We start from the raw sequence: 17,921 nt of genomic DNA on the forward strand, positions 1-17,921 counted from the left end.
AAAGTTCGTCAAAACCTATCAACATGTGATCTAGTTTTGAAGATCTCAACATGAGGAATCTAATGGTGAAAACAACTCGAGATTTGAACGGACGGTTTAAGAGATAAAACGTTTTGAATAAACGGATCTACGAAAAAAAAACTTTCATGTTACAACAAATAATGCACATGCAATGTGCCACTTGTCGCAACCTGAGAAGGTGGGAGTGACCTTTGAAAAGAATGCTCGTTAATTAGTGATTTCGCTGAAGGCTACGCTGCTCGGCAAGTCACTTCTAACACCGGTTAGCACAGGGAGGGAGGTAGGGAGATTCTCAAAGATTACCCTACTTAGTACTCACAGTGAAAGATATTCCGTTAGATGTAAAACCTGGACCGGGCCTTGCCCAAGTTGGTAGCTTGGGGGTACACATCGCATATTTGGTTCTACCAATTTTCATTTTCATTTTTTTGTTCTTTTTGTTTTTATGTTTCTTTGATCTTCCAATAGTTTCTTCTCTTTTTAGTATTCTTATTTTTGAAAATTCTACTTTTACATTCTAATAAAATAGTATTTTTAATTCGCTGACACTTTTAAAGCCCATGCATTTTAATATCCATGAGCAATAGCTGAATTAAAAAGAACAAAATTAAATCCGTTGATATTTTTAAAATTCATATATATTTTTAAAATATAAAGTTTTTTATATTCACAAAGATATTTTAATTCATGATTATATTTTTAAACTTGTGTACATTTCTTAAATCCTGGATTTTTTTTAATTTTTATGGGAAAAGGGTGAATATTTAAAGAAAATCCATGATTTGTTTGTATTATGCACATTTTTTGGATTGACGGATTTATTCAAACCATGTCCTAGATTTTTCGAACATATATGCAAGCGAGCCTGTGATAATTCATGAATTGATTCAAATTTGAAAGAAAAACGCTATTGGAGCCAGAATCTGCTGGGTTTTTTTGAACGTCACGGTGAGTGAGGCGTCGCTACAGAGACACGGCCCACCTAGCACTATGTGATAATATGTCGCTTAAGGATTACTACCTTGTTCCGATTTATTAGATCCATGTGTATTCCTAGATTGATAATTTGAATACAGTCATATATTATAAAAAATATACCATTAGAATCTTCAAAAATAATATTTTCTAATAATGATATACCTTTTCTAATACCTAATTCACATTAGATTTGTATAAAATTGATGATCTAAAGGTATGCGCATGGCCTAAATCGAAGAGGGAGCTCGATATGCACACAAGAAAGGAGAGCCACAATTTGTTTGTTTTTTAGGCAAAGAGAGCCACAGTTGTGGTTAGCCTTCTTTTCTGGGTTAGCTTGGGCCCATCTACTAGGGGCTCTAATCCTGACCACCAGGCCCATTTGTCGTGAGACCATCTCTCACCATAGGTCAACTGCTTTGGAAAGGCGGAAGTGGAAGCTAGGGTTTAAGAAGGTCCAGGACGAAGTGGATCACGGCGATGGCGTCGGCGAAAATCCTAGCGCGGGCTGGCTCCTCCTTCCTCGGCCGCCTCCTCGCCTCCCCGCCTCCGTCTCTTCTGCGGACCGGACCTCCTCTTCCGTCGCTGCTCCATAGGATCCAGCCGCACGTCCCGCCGCCGCCGGCGTCGGTGGACGCACACGACGCGGAGGTGGTCGCGAGACTAACTTCGCTCCCCGGGGAGATCTCCTTCCCCTGCGGCCTCCCCTCTCTCCGGTTCCTCATTGACGATGGTATGACCTCTCGCCTGCTCTACCCCACTTTCCCCTTAAGCTTTCTAGAATATTTCGCTGCATCAGACATTTGGATCATTGGCCTTTAGCTGTATCGTTGTTGGATAAATGGTGAATGAGAGATGTATAAAGTGGGGAAATGTTGCATACAACTCGCTGTCTACAGATTGCGGAACTCCTCATAAGTCTCTTGCGAGCTAGAAAGTTAATTTTGACACTACTAGCACTTGTCTGGGGCTGTGGGGGTGGTTGAAAGAACTGATAGGATTGCTTCGGAAATCCTACTTCACATTGATTGTCTGATTTACTTGGTTGATTTGGTGCACGAGCAGCTTAGTGTTCTGCAGTCCCATTATGTCATTATTGCCTCTATTCATTTTTTTTAATACCAAGTGCCTCGACTCGTGGTATGAGGTGTTGGTGGTTATTTGATATGTTTATTATACACTTAGCAGACATCTCCGGCGCATGATAATTTGAGTAAATTGCTAATAAGTTGAGGAATTGTGTCCTGTTTGATCTGGCTCACTAAGCTTAGCAGACATCTCCGGTGCATGATAATTGGAGTAAATTGCTGATTAGTTTAGGAATTGTGTCCTCTTTGATCTGGCTCACTGATACAAATAAAGGTTTGGTGCCTAAAATAACCAGTACTTGGCCGTCAACCACCTAGTAGCTATTATACGACCTACCCAGCTTAACAAGCGAGTAGAGTGACTCATAGCTTTATTTATTCCTTTTATATGGTTAAATATACGGTTTACTGGAACCATTTTCAGTACACTGCCAATGTTTTGTAGGTTTGGTTCACATTTTCTCAAGCTACAAATGACAGAGTTTAATCAATTCATTTCTTGCAAAGTTGCTTGCTTTCGATGTAGTGATGTTTCTTATATTTGTTCAGTTATGTACCTCACTCACAAAAAGTTTGCTATCACTGTTTTGTAGAGAATCATGCGAGCATAGGAATGCATTATACATTGTTTTAAATTTCAACTTGTCTTTTTATGCTTGGATATCAACCAGGGTAACAGAACATAAATTTTATGGATCACTGTTTTGTAGAGTACATCTGTTTATGGAGCACGTGGAACCATGAACACTGTTCAGCAAACCATATTATAATAAAGACTTCATGAATTTTGAAAATTCCTCAACACGTGGACATGTGATTTAGGAAGGCTTGGATTCCCTGGAATCTAAAATGCTCAGAGATACTTGAGAAATACTCCTGTTTTTTGCTATTACGAATAGTTTGACTGAATGGAGCACATAGTGTGCTGATCTTTTGTTATTTTTGCCGATCATATCGTTTCATTGTTTTTTGGTAAGTGCTGCAGAATTGATTATTAATTACCTTCTAAATGTATGACTGAAATGGTTATTTTTTGCAAATTGGATTATCTTCCTTAGTTGGTACTTGGCTATCTGTAGGAATTGATCCTGTTGCTAATGAACCCCTTGAGTTACTTCCCAAAAGGACTTACCAACCCAGCACCATCAAGCGGAAACGAACCCATGGATTTCGTGCACGGTCTGTCTCCTTTCCCTCCCTCGCTCCCTCCTTCATGTGACTAACTAAAATATGCCAATTTTTTATGGCGAGCAATTAGTTTAGCTGGTGTTTTTTATGGACCAGACTTTGTTCATAAGTTTCTGTGTTCTCAGCAAATTTGGTTCTCAGTGTGCTGATATCCGGTTTTCCCATTCCTTTTCTCATTTTGCAGTAAATCAACCACGGGTGGGCGTAAGGTGATTGCTCGGAGAATTGCTAAAGGAAGGCACAAAATTTCATGGTAATGAAAACCCATGGCACCGATGGGAGTTTCACCTCAGCTTTGAATGATGCTAATGTGAACATCTAGGAGCTTACAATAGATGTATTCTCCTTCCGAGGCGGGGTTAGAGCAAAGCCAAGAGACACCTGCCTGAATTTCTTCACCAAACAAAACGTTTGTTCCACTGAATAAACATGACAAGGAGATGGTTATCGATGATTTTACTGCTATTTGAGATATGTACTTGTATGCTAGTTCGACTGCATTATGCATTTGCTTGTGTTGTCAAACTGTCAGAGTAGCATCCTTGGGGTCATTTCCGTCCATCAAACTATGATGTTCGCCTTTTCCCCCCTTTAAGAAAAAAGTTTTGCGTGCATACTACAGCTGCTAAACTCGAGGTAATTTTCTGCTTCTGCCCCGTTGGTTTTAGTCTAGTCATAGTGCGGGTAACTTGGTACCTCCGTTGCAAATCCATTTTGGTATTTTGTTTCGTTAAGACACACATTTGACCAATGGTTACTCCATAAATTATATGACATGAAATTTGTGTCACTAGATTTGTATTTAAAAGTACTTCGTTATGATAATCATTTTGTATCACATAATTCAAATATGAAAAGAGTAATTGTTGGTCAAGTCTTGTCTCAATGAAAGGAAATAATCAAATATTAAAAGAGTAATTGTTGTTCAAAGCCTTGTCTTGATGAAACGGTAGTAACTTAGGGTTCGGATAAGCAAATTTACTTATGTGTCAATGAGTTAAGGGGCGTGCTAGGTGTTGGCCGGTGGATCTTTTTGAAAGATCCATCGCCTCGACAACCGTTAGATTTGGTGACATCTAGCGGCCATCGTCTTGTCCTCACATTTGCAACAAAGTAGTGTTGTAGAACCCTTTGCAATAGAGCTCATGTTACAGAAATATTTGCAATAAAGGTTGTGCTAGAGTTCTTTTGTTCATCTTCATCTTTTTGCAACAAAGATGATGTTGCAGAAGGACTTTTGCAACATGGGTGATGCCGCGGGATTTTTTTTTTGCAATGAAATATATCACGGAAGTTGCACTGCCACCATTGTTGCCATAGATAACCTTCTTCACAATCGAAGCTTTGTTACAAAAACCATTATGTGTGGATAAGTATAGACTAGGACTTGCATGGGTCACAACCACGTGTCTTTCCTGGGAAGTGCGGACAAAATCTTTACGATTGGCCGGGTGAAGGGAATCATTTCCCATGAGTTAATGAGGAGAAACGATTAAAAGCTTTGTTACAAAAACCATTATTTGTGGATAAGTATAGACTGTGGCTTGCATGGGTCACAGCCACATGTTTTCTGTGGGAAGCACGGAGAAAATCTTCCAAACCAATCCAAACCAAAAACTTATAGCTAGAATCTACACCAAACCAAACTGTACGTATTTTCCACCCAATCCAGCTCTAACTGTTTCCAAGTTTTGGATTAAACCCACAAACTCAAACCATGGACAAAGCACAACAGCCGTGTAATTGACTAGTGAGTATCTGCTGCTCGGGTGTTGGAACTTGGATACAAACAAACTTGAAGAAGGCAGTTGCCGTTTAGGTCATGATCGTTTACTCAGGGCGTGTTGGTCGCTGCGTCTCCTATGTTAGCTAAAACGCACTCACAGCGTAAAAAGGGACTCATAGCGCACCGGCGATCACCGGAGACAACAAGACACGGCGGGGGAATGGACACAAAGAATTTGGTCACGGACAAACACCTTGCCACACCGATTGTTTTTCTGTTTTTCTCCTCGTGCACGAACTCGATCCACTTGGTACAATACACGGGAGGGAGGGGGACTTATACGTGCGTGCACTCATGCGCCACGCCGCGCTCTCGACGCACCCCACTCGCACACTCGGCACGTCCCACGCTCCACGGCTCGCGTGCCCGAAGCGCATGCACGCACTCGACGCGGCCGGCTCGCGCGCCTGATGCCCACACCACGCTCTCGACGCACGCACACACGCACACACGCGCCCGTGCCCTGCACGGATCGCTCCTGGCGCACGCACGCACGGACAAACGCACACACGCGCCAGTGGCCTGCACGGACCGCTCCTAGCGCACACGCACGCCGGTCGCCACCGTGTCGGTCATGGCGTCACCGTGCCGGTCGCCACCGCTCCCAACACCCTAGGTTCTACGCCGGCGTCGGCGTGATCATGGATGTTACCCTTGTCATCGGCGTGGTCATGGAGGTGCAGCAGGTCCAAGTCAAGATAATTTTCTCCCAAGTCAGAGGCGTCCATGGCACGAGTACGCACGTGGATGAAGCTTGGGCTGGACGATGGATAGATTGACAAGAAGCGACTGAACATGCTGGGAAGGCAGTGGCATTTGGACCTTCGCTTGAGACTAATCCATCAATCCGGTCTGAAATCATAGTTTGCAGCAGTTTTCAACCCATAAGTCTGCACCCAACCCAAACCTATCCAGTCCGTTATTAGCCACAACCCAAACCGAGCCGAATCGTTTGTCTATCTAAATCCAGTATAGACCAAATTAGTGAGACCAAATCAAAAACCAAACCAAAAACTAAGTTTTGATCCAAACCATTCCCAGGTTTATCCGGGTGAATGAATCATTTCCCATGAGTTAATGAGGAGAAACGATTTTTAATGCCAAATTGATCCAGTGTGGCTACATTGTCAAAATATACCTCATCCTATTCGACCTTCCCTTCTTCCCGGCCTCGGTTACCATTCACCATCACTGACCACCTGTTTAGCATCTAACGCTATAACGAAACTTTGTAGACCTGGGTCTTCGGCCAACGCCAATGCTTCACGACAAGCAATTAGGGCTGCAAACGAGTCTAGTTTGAATGAGTTGGAGTTGGCCCAACTGAACTCATATTAAAATTTGAGCGAGCTAAAACTGAGTGAAGCTCAAGATCGAGCTTTAGAACATGACTCATACTCAGCTTGTAACGTTTTCGAGTCGATCTAGAGGAGTTTCGAGCTAAATGAGATGGTAAAAATTATAAATTTATGATGATTATTCCAAATAGATAAGGACACAACATGACACAACTTTGTACGCCATCTCATCATGCTTTTTTTTGTGTGTGTGTGTTTTAACATCAGCACAGACACAAACGCTCATATACACGCGCATACACTTACCCCTATGAACGCACACACGCACACCCTACCCCTATGAGCACCTCCGAAAGACTGAGCCGACATATCATCTTGAGATTTACGACATCACCGTCGTGCTTAGGAGAGCTCATCTTGCTCTCTTGGGAAAACTAGCAATAGATGGTGATTTTCGTGGACGAAAAACAAAAAAAGGAAGGTGCATATGCTAAGAACTTTTGAAAAGAAAAATGATATTTAACACATTGTCGACCACGTATCATAATTAGGCCTAAATCTTCAAGCTTCCATGTTTGTTGGTAAATATAATGAAGAAAATCATGGACAACATATATGGTAACAAATTATCTTATTCTTATTTAATATATGGCATGATCATTTAACATAATGATATTATGTTGAGTTATCGAGGTAAAATCGAACGAGCCAGTATTGGCTCAAAATCAACTCGTTTCTTAGTTGACCTATGCGAAGTGTTTAAACTCAGCTCGTTTCTTTTCGAGTCGATCTCTAATAAAACCAAAAAATGAGTCTGCCTTGAGCGGCTCACAAGCCTCGAACTTTTCTTACAGCCCTACAAGCAATTGACTAAGACGGTGGCGTCGTGCAATCCGAATATGACCAGAGAAGAGCTTCCCAGATTATTCCCGTGATGGTCGCGGCAAAGAGCAGCTGCGGTTTCTCTGGATCTTGATACACCATGTCACCAGCATCAAACTATATTTTAGCCTGTTCACCCTAATTTATGGGCCAATTTGGCATCGTTAAAGGCCGAAGTACCTATAGCTAACGGTATTACACTCTGGCCCAAACTCTCTTATTTGCCGCCTCTGCTTTGGACGACAATGGGGTTTCCTCTCCTCATCGGACAGTTCCGTCGGCGCCGCCGAGCTCGCACGGCGAGGCAGACCACTGCTCGATATCCTAACTCCAACCCAGCCAACTCCCACCCGTAGACCCTAATTCTAAGGCAGCCTAATCCCTCGCCATGGAGGATTCCCTTGTGCCGCCTGTGCCTCCTGCCCCAACCACCCTTTTCCTCACTCGCCGGCGATCACATCTCGACAGCGCCTCCTACCGCACGCTCTCCCGGCTCTTCTCCCACTGCCTCCACCACCGCCCCTCGCAGCTCGCTGCCCCGGCGCCCCTTGAAGTCGAGCCCGCCGCTGCGAACCCTATATGCGACGAGTCGCCACAGGGGTGCTCGGTACCGCCTGGACGGGGAAAGGACTTAGGAGAAGAGGAGACTGCGGTAAGGACTTCTGTCATCGAGAACCCCTCACCCGCGGCAGTCGATGCAGCCACCGGTAACCCTATTGCAGACCCGGCTGTGGCACCACAGAGATACATGGAGAATCAAGTGGCCGGGGTTCAGCGGGTGGAGGGCGTAACAGATATGGTTGTTGGGGGAAACGTCTGCCGTGAGACTGTTGCGTTCGTGGAGGAGTTGGGGGCAGAGGATGTTTTGAGGTCGATGAAGGATTGTTTGGAGGGGGAGGTTGACGAATTGGCAGAGCCAGATGTAGTGGTGGTCAATGATGATGAACATCTGCTGCTTGATACGATGATGACCAACTTCTCAGGGTTGATTGCTGATGCCAGTGGCGGTACAACGTCAATGCTGAACTATGGGGTTTCTGGAGGTGAACCACACAATGATGGCAACATAGCTGAGGGGGTGAAAGAATTGGGAGCTGGAACTGAAGAAGACAGACCTGTGGGTGGTTTAGATCAGCACTCAGTTGATGGTGGCGTGGTTGAGGAAGGAGAGATTGAGGGTGACATGCAGGCTCTGGATGTAGATGAATCTGATGATTCGGAGCTCGAAGATGCAGATGATGAGGAATTGGAAGAGGATTTTACTAACAGAGTGTTGGGGGAGAATGAATCATCTGGCCAGGACATACCGTGTCTGAATTTGCTTTCAACGCCTAAAACTAAAGGAACCAGTGATCTTGTACTGAACAAGGAAGGTTATATCAAGGATGATGCACTAAAGCATGTCACCAGGGCGCAGGCAGTCAGTTATGATGAAATTGTGGAATGGAATGAGACACCGCTGCCTGATGCTGAGGTACTGAATATACCATTTTTTATTAACCGGTATTGGTTATTAGATGTTTTTTCACATGTTGCTTCTTCTTGTTTAATTTTGTGTTTGGATGAAAATATAGCTTGTGAGATGCAAGTTATCATGTGATACCGCATAACTGATTCAGAACCTTTTTTTAACACGTTATTGATTTCTTGCTTAAATTCCATCACATGCACTTTTAGAAGAGTACAAAACTCACCAATATCCAATAAGTTATTCTCTTCTTGACAACAGAAGTACTGACATTGCGGTAAAAAAAGAAGCACTGACATTAAATATGCCCCATGACAAACTTTGCAGGCTCCCAAACTAGGGAAGAGAAAACGGCATTTGACAGAGGAAAGAAAGGCTAAGAAGACGGTGTGTTCTGGTTTCACTACCATTTGAGTTCAACACATACTTTATTCAACTGTGCATTCTAATTGTATTTTTCCTTCTGGAGTATTAATCTTCCTTCGCGATGTTTTTGACATATAGAAAAACAAACGGGTTAAGAGAGCACAGCAGCGGATAGCGGATGGTGTGAAAAGACTGAAACTTGCACCAGTTATAAAGCCGAAACCAGTGAAGTTATGCCACTTCTACATGCATGGGAAGTGCCAGCAGGTAAGCTTTTCTCTGGCCACCAACTTATTGTTCACTTGGAACAGATAGTCATGTATTGCTGATTCTCAATTACATTTCTATCTTTTTAGGCCAATAATTTATGTGTTTTTTCTGTGAACCACATAGAGGTTTTTGCCTCGAAAGGTGATGGAGTAATGATCACAAAAGTCCTGGTTTCTAGGAACATTTCTTGTTTTGTTTGTATAGCATTGCGAGGAGCCGTATCATATTGAATGATGTAATGTACGTTGAATTGCTTCTTGCAAAGCCATCCGTTTTATCAGTAGACATTTTATTTTGATAAATCAACAAAGTTTCTGTACAAACACTGGATAATGAATTTGTTGTCAATAGTTATTTTACAAACCTAATTCTCTTCTTTTCTCTTTGCAGGGCAATGCTTGCAAGTTCTCACATGATACTACACCTTTGACAAAATCTAAGGTATGTGCTTTATAGAAGTTTTTATGTCTGCCTGCAGTATTCATTATGCATTACTGTGATGTTAGTGCATGTCCATGTATGTATGGCTGCATCCATTTGTTCCACCTGCACATTTTGTGCATACCTATATAAACCATCTTTCAAGAACTATCGATGGTGCTTGAAATAGATGGTTTGGACAGGCATGCACGAAATGGTGGGTGTTAACTGTTGAGTTGTTCACATGATTTGAAATACATTATGTGTACACCAATATATCTTAATCCAAGTGGCAGCTAACTTCATTTCTTTACATTTTCTTGCATTCCTTTCTGTTTGTTTTGATGTATGACATGTTTTGGTGTCCGCTTATTTCTTTTCTTAATTTTACAGCCCTGCACACATTTTGCGCGCGGTTCTTGTTTGAAAGGAGATGATTGTCCCTATGATCATGAGTTGTCAAAGTACCCTTGCCACAACTTTGTGGAAAATGGAATGTGTTTCAGAGGTGATAAATGCAAATTTTCTCATGTGGTACGTGATTTGCAAAATCATTCCCTATTGTTTATTTAGAAGTGAAATAGCCTGGTAAAATGTTAGTTCCACCCTGTGAATTGAGAAAACTGCGTTGTTTATCAGGTGCCAACTGCAGATGGTCCTTCCAAACCAGATGCAAAGAAATCTGATGCGTCATTGGTGTCTGAAAAACCTGGCAGAGAGCAAACAAGTAGTCAGAAAGCATCAACGGTCCATGATGGCGAACGTGTAACTTCTGCTCCTACCAAACATTACTCCATCCTTAAAAACCTTGCCGGCATCTCAGTAAATGCTCTAAAAGCATCAACCAGTACACCAAAGGGTGTACAGTTTCGTCCTTCCAGTAAAGACAGATCAAATTCTAGCATGTTGCATCAGGATGCTCTAACCATCGAGAAGCATATGTATACAAATGGCAGTAAACATCAGAATTTTGGTGGACCGCAGGCTGAAGAAGGGGATAAAAATGTCAGTCCAAATAAACAGAGATCAGCTCCACTGCTCGATGAGAAGAACTCATCAAAAGAAGCTAGTTCACATCCAAGTTCAGACCCAAAGGGAACTAGTTTGCCTACTGGCTCTACTACAGTGCTTGGATCACTCAGCACTCAGCACGAAGTTTCAGAGGCTTCAAGAATTTTGCAAGAATTCTTATTTGGTGCTGGCAGTTAGAGGAAAGTATGAATACACTACTATGCCTTTGATACCTGTAGACTACACATAGTACTAGTTCTTTTTACCTCTGCAGTATGAGTTCATGCCATGAGTGTGCGGCTTGTTTTGGTACTTTTGGCTGAGTTTCCATTTTGTAATTGCATATTGCAACTGCTATTTTTGGTAGATCAACATAAATATAATATTGCAGTCATGCGTATAGTTTTTGGTTACCAAGAAAGTTCACAAGCTTATTTTGCAGAATTAGGCTAAGTGCCACCGTGGGTACATGAAGATTTGTTATTATCCAGTCAACTCACTCTGCATATGGTACTTCCATTTGGCCAATCATTTGTAGCATTAGATCTAAGCTTACTGGTATGATAAATGCCTTCCTGAATCGGTGCTTTGATGAGTCATCTCTCACATATGATTCATTTTAACCACACTTTGGAAGTTGCTCCGAGTTTAATGAGTGTGCGGATTTTTAAATGTTACCTTGTCATAGTTGAGGTGTTAGTAATTTTTAGTTCATCTTGTTGAATCTTGATACTTGATTCCACTAATTTAGTGATGAATTTTACATCTCTGGTAATATTATTAGAGCATCTACAACCACGGATAGCTAATCCGAGCCCCTATACGCCCGCGGACAGTGACCGGACAAGCATCTAAACTTGGCATTTGCAACCACGGTCCCTATTTTCAAAACACCAAATCCACGCAAACACATGCACGTCGATCATTTTGGACAAACATAGCTTAGTGCACACAAATACAAATAGTTCATAATTAATAGTACATAATTCAAATATAGTTCAAACATAAATATTGTTCATAGTGCATAACTGATAAAACAAAAGACTAAGTTTACTGATTTCCAGTGTGCGTCCACATTTGCTCGACAAGATCACCCAGAAGTTGCATATGCACTTGTTGATCTCGCAGCTGTGGATGCTCATCATCATCATCATCATTTCGACATCCTCATCCTCCGAATCCGATGATGCGATGAACTCGTTGAATATGAATTCATCTAGATCATCGTTTCCATCGCCATCATTCCACGACGATTCCATTGGTGACCTAGAAGTAATGACCGAAAGAACAAAAAACCGGCTCGGACATTTCATCGAACACGTAGAGCGTGGGGTGAAAGTATGGTGGTGTTTTGACGTACCGGGGCGGCGCTCGGTGGCGGCCTGGTCGGCGGCGGTGTGCGTTGGGGCGTCCGGTGGCGAAGCCCTAAGTTGAGGATGGCGGCGGAGCATCGATAGCGGCGGAAGTCCGGTGCGGCTGTGCGGAGGAGGGCGAACAGAGAAGAGGAGAGGGCTTCTCGGGCAAGGAGAGGGGAGGAGGATATGAGCGAATTGGGTGGGCCCTAGTGGTCAGTCCGACGTGGCAGGCGCGTCCGGGCGTCCCGATATCCGCCCCATATTTGGTCCGGATATGGGGAGTGCCGGTAAGTTCGGGCGTTTGGGTGGCGTTTTTCCGTCCGGGCACTAACCGGACAGCCCGTCCACGCGTTTGGGGCGGGTATGGGGAGTCCGGTTGTAGATGCTCTTATATTATGTTTTTTGACTTGGCATTGCTCACTGCCGCCCAAGTATAATTTTGACCATGAGTTGTATCATAATTATTTGAAACCGTTGGGCAAGTGATTGGTCAAGCGGCTGGTTTGCTGGTGCAACCGATCGTTGAAATAGTCTAAAAGAACAGTTCAATGATGTTATGTTTAAATATTTATCTACTAATTAATTTAGTTTTCATTTGTATGACATAGTAGACCACTGATATAAGTCGTAGTTCTTTCTCTGGAAGCACTGAAGCGTTCTGCCACCTGTTTTCTTGGGTCCTTGGAGAGCATTTGTAGTGGAGGTTTGATTTTTGGCTCAGCACTAAGTTAAATGCAATTTTTATTCCTGTTGCTAAAATGGTATTTTACACTAACTGGGCAGGGGCAGTCTTTGGTACCAGTTTTTGCTAGTTCTACAGGCGGCCTAATTTCATGAAGATTTTTTGCGACAATATATGTTCATGGTGTAAAAATTGTGAGATTGTTAAAGTATTTTCATTTTATGACCAATTTACTTCTTCACTTATGATTTGTGAGATAAATTCAAATGTTAAAAACCAATGTTTGAGTGCATTCTTCCCACGGCAACATGTTCTCTCAGACCAGTTCACGAGTATTAGCTTTCCTTGTCAAACATAGCATTAGCTTTCATCCAAGATTTTTTGTGTGGAAAAATATTTATCTGCAGAGCCTTGTGGAAATCTTGAACCAGATCTCGTTAATTTTTTCCTTGACTATTGATTGAGTGCTAAATTATCTGCTGTGTCGGCATGTGATCTAATGCTGTTTTGGTTTACAAGGCGAAGCAGTGGAGATTTGAGGTGTCATTATTCAGTTCCTAACAAAGGCTGCTTTCTGAGGCACCTCGGGTCGATTCAGTACATACACATTTCTTTCTGTTGGGCTGTCTGTAGAAAGATGCCGCACCGTGCGCTAAATGATTTCTAGCTGCTCTTCTATCAGTATCTCAAGTATCCAATGTGCTTATCAGACGTGGAGAAAGGAAAAAAAAATCCATCTTTTTCTGCTTTCAGGCCCTCCGGACTCTCCAGGCAAAGAGAGCATTACTGGTGTTGGCCTGGTGCATTGGATGTTTGAACTTGCATGCGCATGCATGCAGTACCCGGGATTATCTCTTGGTTGAGAATTGCTTGTGGAACTAGTCTGGAGACTGTGGGACACAGGGGCAGGCAGAATCAAAGGTGTCCCAGGTATGAGCTGGACTGCGTATGATTGTTTTTGCTTCATTTCAAGCTTCCCTCCGACCTGCCCCGTGCCTATTCGCTGTCAAACTCACAGCTGTTGTCGCATCAGTTCAGAATTACATTCACATGATCACTGAGGAGGCTCACATGGCGTTTATCACCTCCAGATTTGTCGCAGACATCTGAGTTTACGCTCCTCGGTGACTCTTAACTGGCTATCTCGAGTTTTTCTTCCAATGATGATGATGCCCTTTAAACCGTGTTATTTCGTCATGCTGCTCATGTCAGCTTTGAGTGGCTTGTGCCCGAGGTGCAATTTGTTATCTTGGTACTGGAATAGCTCTATCGCACTCGTGAAAGCAACTGATTCAAAGGTTTTGAGTGGCTTGTACACCTGAACCTGTATGTGTTGCTTGTCATGGGGACTGGATAACGTGTGAACCTGGTGAAAGCCCCCCCTCCCTGAGGATGTGATGGACTGATAGGTAGCCACTTTGTTGCTTTTCTCCTATGATAAATACTCTCCCTTAGTTGGAAAACAAATGCATATTTACCAGTACTTCAGGGCCCTTCTATATACTCCATTCATGGAGGATTTATTACCATCTACACCTAAGGCCCTATTTGGATTATCTTTTTCCTTTTGAATACCCCTGTAAATAATACAGGTCTCGACCCGTCGTTTTGTTTCTGGCCGGGAATTTCTCAGTGGCCGGTGAGATACACCTGTAAGTTAATCACCTCCGTATAAAATTACATCGACCCCAAGCGCGGCCTAACTGTGGAGTAAGGGGATATGGCGAAATACAGTTGACCAGAAAAATATAGCATGTATGTAACCTTTTGTACCCAGCATTTTTTGTGCATATCAGATGGAAGAGCAAAACACAAGCAACTACTCCATCCTTCTCAAAATGTAGGTGTGTTTTGATTTGTTAAGAAAAACCTTTGATCAACATTCTTATATTGGCTCCTATGTGTTCTTTTGTGATACAAATCACAATCATATTTGAGTATTGTTGAATACAAATCTAATGATATAAAAATATGTTACATAAACCACATATATTAAAAAAGTAAGTATTGGTCGTTAATAAATCAAAACATGTCTTATATTTTGAAACAGAAGGAGTTTGCATAATTTTTGAAAATAAATAGATAATTAAAATAACTGATACTGCTCACTCATCGTGCAATTTTTGTACAACTTGTTCTGAGACTAATCGCTGTCAAGCTATGTTCCCCAGTTCGCAACCATCTCTACACGGGCAATGACAATCCACATCCAACTTCGTTTGTTTTGTTGCCAGCATTTTCCGGCCATATGTAGTCAGCCATGCCATGCTCTATTGCAAAGTCGATATAAATAAGTTTGCCTGAGAAAATCTATTTCGCTATTTAGAGTAATCATGTTGCCAATCAGCATACATTTTTGTTGAATTATACTCCCTCTGTCCCATAATATAAGACGTCTTTTGACATTGTGTAGTGGTGAACTCTTTATCTGGTTATTAAGGCTACAGCCTGTTGCTGACTTTTATCAACGATTGTACAACGCACCGACAAATGATTTATGTCATTTGACAGGATTGATACCTCCTGTTTTCTTTTACCTTGTTACATTTGACATGAACTCTTAACATCTTGTTGTCTTGATCCCTTCTTCATTGGTGATGATGGCAATATCGTTTCATTGAGCTGCTTTTGTTTCATAGGACCAAATTGTTCAGCAGACTGCCATATGCCAGTATATATATATTTTTCCAATGATGCCAAATCTGACATTGAGTCGTCGACTGGAGTCGCTGTTTGACACAGCTTTGCTGCTTGTCTTTCTCACCTTAGCACGGTCACATACATAAATCTTGCACAGGGAGTACTCAGGCTGGCTGACAAAAACGACACCTCTGGAGTGATCAAACTGGCAGCCTCCCTCAGCAAACAGGGAACTCCTGCATCCGTTCAGTTCATGTCCAGAGACCAAGGCCTCCGAATTCAGCCGGCACACCCTCTGTTGAATTGCTAATAGGACCATTCCTGTATGTATTCTGCAATTCACTGTTCTTGAATTATCTCAGTAATGGACCGAGTCAATGCCAACAGGAAGAATGATGAGGTGGAATCCACGGACACGGTTGGAAAATCTTAAGACTTTGTTCGTGTCTGTTCTGCCCGGCCGTCCATCCTTGTCTGATGGTAAATAGGAGGTACTCCCTCCGTTCCAAAATAGATGACCCAACTTTATACTAACTTTAGTACAAAGTTAGTATAAAGTTGGGTCATCTATTTTGAAACGGAGGGAGTATTTATTTTACATGTTTAAATCATGGACTGCTCAACTGTATCTTTTAATTAACATGTCCAAATCAAAGTCTTGACCCATTCTTGTCTGGATTGCGCTCAGGTTATTATGAATTTTTCAGGAAATCAAGTACAGCCGATTACTTCGATTGGTCGCCATTTCAGAGATAATTAGCAGGAGGGTTAGGCAATTATGGGTTTCAATACCTCCGGCCACTCATTGTCAGTGCCATCTCCCTCATATTCTACTCTACATACAATATTTCTTGAACTGCAATTTTCTTATGACAGTTTTGCCCATAATGTAGCTGTTGGCCATCACATTCCTCAGTTAGAAATGGAGCCTATCACCCGAGACCCTTCTTGAACATGACAACGACACTCCATGAATCCTGGCTACTGCCATGTTCTCATGCTCACCGCATATCATCACACAGTTCAGCCAAGAACTACAGTTTGTTCTCTTCTCTTTCGATGACGATAAAAGTACACATGGTTTCATTGGTCACGCGAGCGTGCAATTGCCCCGTGGATCCCGAGATCCGGCTTTCATGGCTCCTGTTACTGAATCATGAGTTTTCTTCTCCAAACTAGTGCAGTAATTCTTCCTGCTACCAGATTCAACTGAGCCTGCAATTTGCATGAGGGGCCTGTCCTTTTCTTGATGCGGACATGCTTATATTCGGGCTCATAATTCGCACCTTGACCGCTTTTTAAAAATCATACATGACCATAATTCTAGCAGATTGATATTGACACATGGGTAGGCAGGCCAGGAGGGTTTTCTCTTTTACTATTGTCTGGAGATCTTTGATTGTGTTCACGACTAATTGCACAATGTTTCGGATTGCTCATCTTGCAAGAAAAATCTAGCCTGGCTGTTTCGGTTGACTTGATTCAGCAAAAGCTAGCCCAACTACACTGTGCTAATTATCTTCTAATCATTGGTTCACTGGTTTTCATGGGTCTTCTCTTTTCGGGCATCTGCTGGGAAAGTTGGATGCTAAAAGGAATTGCAGCTTTGCTACTATCTGAATGATGATGTGCTGTAAAAGGTGGACCAAACAACCAGAGGTCATGTGTGGATGACTGCTTTCTACTCCTAGTACAAAAGATCAAAACAACAAATACATGATACTCCATATGTAACTCTAAGGTTCAAAGCAATTCATAATATTTCTTCTTTATAATTTAATAAGGGCTATACTATACTCTGCGGCGGTCGACCGGCCCGAGCGCTGGACCGGTGACCGCGTGAGCCATCAGATTGCTTTCTCGTCAACCGGGCGAGCCCATAAGTTAGCCAGGTGCGCGTAGCAGTTTAGGCACGTTGCATGCCTCCGCTAGCTGCTGCTGCTGCGATCACAAGAAAGGAAATGTTTAAGCAGGCAGGGGTGAGATGGCACATGGCATGTCTCTGTTGACCCTTGTCTGCATGCCATCAGCGGAATAAAATACATCCGCGGCATCAGACAGCGACCTACCCTACTCTACTGTACCCAAGTATACTCTCCTGACTCTGACTCCTATGATATGATTAATATGCTGTTTCCTTTCGAGAATTGATTACCACAACTCTCTTAATTTCTTGTACTATTCGTCTTGTCCATGACGCGCGGAGAAAGTACAACCATCTTGTCCCCTCCATCTTAGTTTGATGTTATCGAAACAAGTTTCAAATGGTCATCAAACTGTTTGTCAATGTTATATCATGGATATTGAGGGAAGGAATAGTATACCATCTTAGCAAAAATCGCGAACTGAGTACAGCTCAAATAGTCAGGGTGCTTGTGGCGGAACTAGCTCATCAAAGTTTAAGTTCTAAACTTAGACATGATATTCACATTTTTATGAATTTATTTTGTTTTTTGAATGTGCATGTG

General features: G+C 42.5%; 2 protein-coding genes across 5 annotated transcripts; both read left to right on the top strand.

The window, feature by feature from the left end:
• The first annotated feature begins 1,386 nt into the window (after positions 1 to 1,386).
• LOC123069961 (uncharacterized) lies at positions 1,387 to 3,764 on the top strand. Of its 2 annotated transcripts, XM_044492959.1 has the most exons (4): positions 1,387 to 1,732; positions 3,167 to 3,266; positions 3,460 to 3,527; positions 3,632 to 3,764. In XM_044492959.1, exons 1-4 carry the CDS (start codon positions 1,480 to 1,482, stop codon positions 3,700 to 3,702), a joined length of 492 nt encoding a protein of 163 aa, XP_044348894.1. In that variant the 5' UTR covers positions 1,387 to 1,479; the 3' UTR covers positions 3,703 to 3,764. The 2 variants fall into 2 exon arrangements, with proteins under 2 accessions (XP_044348894.1, XP_044348893.1); XM_044492958.1 differs by having other exon boundaries at positions 1,396 to 1,732; positions 3,460 to 3,764.
• Positions 3,765 to 7,426: 3,662 nt separating this feature from the next.
• LOC123069962 (zinc finger CCCH domain-containing protein 7) lies at positions 7,427 to 17,488 on the top strand. 3 transcript variants are annotated; one of them, XR_006433262.1, is made up of 11 exons: positions 7,427 to 8,715; positions 9,037 to 9,096; positions 9,214 to 9,342; positions 9,736 to 9,786; positions 10,159 to 10,299; positions 10,405 to 10,980; positions 11,219 to 11,286; positions 12,743 to 12,834; positions 12,915 to 15,944; positions 16,161 to 16,260; positions 16,347 to 17,488. XR_006433262.1 is itself a non-coding variant. In XM_044492961.1 (7 exons), exons 1-6 carry the CDS (start codon positions 7,630 to 7,632, stop codon positions 10,972 to 10,974), a joined length of 2,037 nt encoding a protein of 678 aa, XP_044348896.1. In that variant the 5' UTR covers positions 7,427 to 7,629; the 3' UTR covers positions 10,975 to 10,980; positions 11,219 to 11,448. The 3 variants fall into 3 exon arrangements, 2 of the variants coding, with proteins under 2 accessions (XP_044348896.1, XP_044348895.1); XM_044492961.1 differs by lacking the exons at positions 12,743 to 12,834; positions 12,915 to 15,944; positions 16,161 to 16,260; positions 16,347 to 17,488 and having other exon boundaries at positions 11,219 to 11,448; XM_044492960.1 differs by lacking the exons at positions 12,743 to 12,834; positions 12,915 to 15,944; positions 16,161 to 16,260; positions 16,347 to 17,488 and having other exon boundaries at positions 7,428 to 8,715; positions 10,405 to 11,448.
• The last annotated feature ends 433 nt before the right edge of the window (positions 17,489 to 17,921 follow it).

The sequence above is a fragment of the Triticum aestivum genome, chromosome 3B (genome assembly GCF_018294505.1).
Source record: "Triticum aestivum cultivar Chinese Spring chromosome 3B, IWGSC CS RefSeq v2.1, whole genome shotgun sequence".
Classification (NCBI taxonomy): domain Eukaryota; kingdom Viridiplantae; phylum Streptophyta; class Magnoliopsida; order Poales; family Poaceae; genus Triticum; species Triticum aestivum.

Coding starts and splice junctions, on each gene's coding strand:
- LOC123069962 (XM_044492961.1), top strand. CDS start 7,630: ATGGAGGATTCCCTTGTGCCGCCTGTGCCTCCTGCCCCAACCACCCTT. Junction 9,097..9,213: donor AAAGAAAGGCTAAGAAGACG/GTGTGTTCTGGT, acceptor TTTGACATATAG/AAAAACAAACGGGTTAAGAG. Junction 10,300..10,404: donor AATGCAAATTTTCTCATGTG/GTACGTGATTTG, acceptor GTTGTTTATCAG/GTGCCAACTGCAGATGGTCC.
- LOC123069961 (XM_044492959.1), top strand. CDS start 1,480: ATGGCGTCGGCGAAAATCCTAGCGCGGGCTGGCTCCTCCTTCCTCGGC. Junction 1,733..3,166: donor CCGGTTCCTCATTGACGATG/GTATGACCTCTC, acceptor GGCTATCTGTAG/GAATTGATCCTGTTGCTAAT. Junction 3,267..3,459: donor ACCCATGGATTTCGTGCACG/GTCTGTCTCCTT, acceptor CTCATTTTGCAG/TAAATCAACCACGGGTGGGC.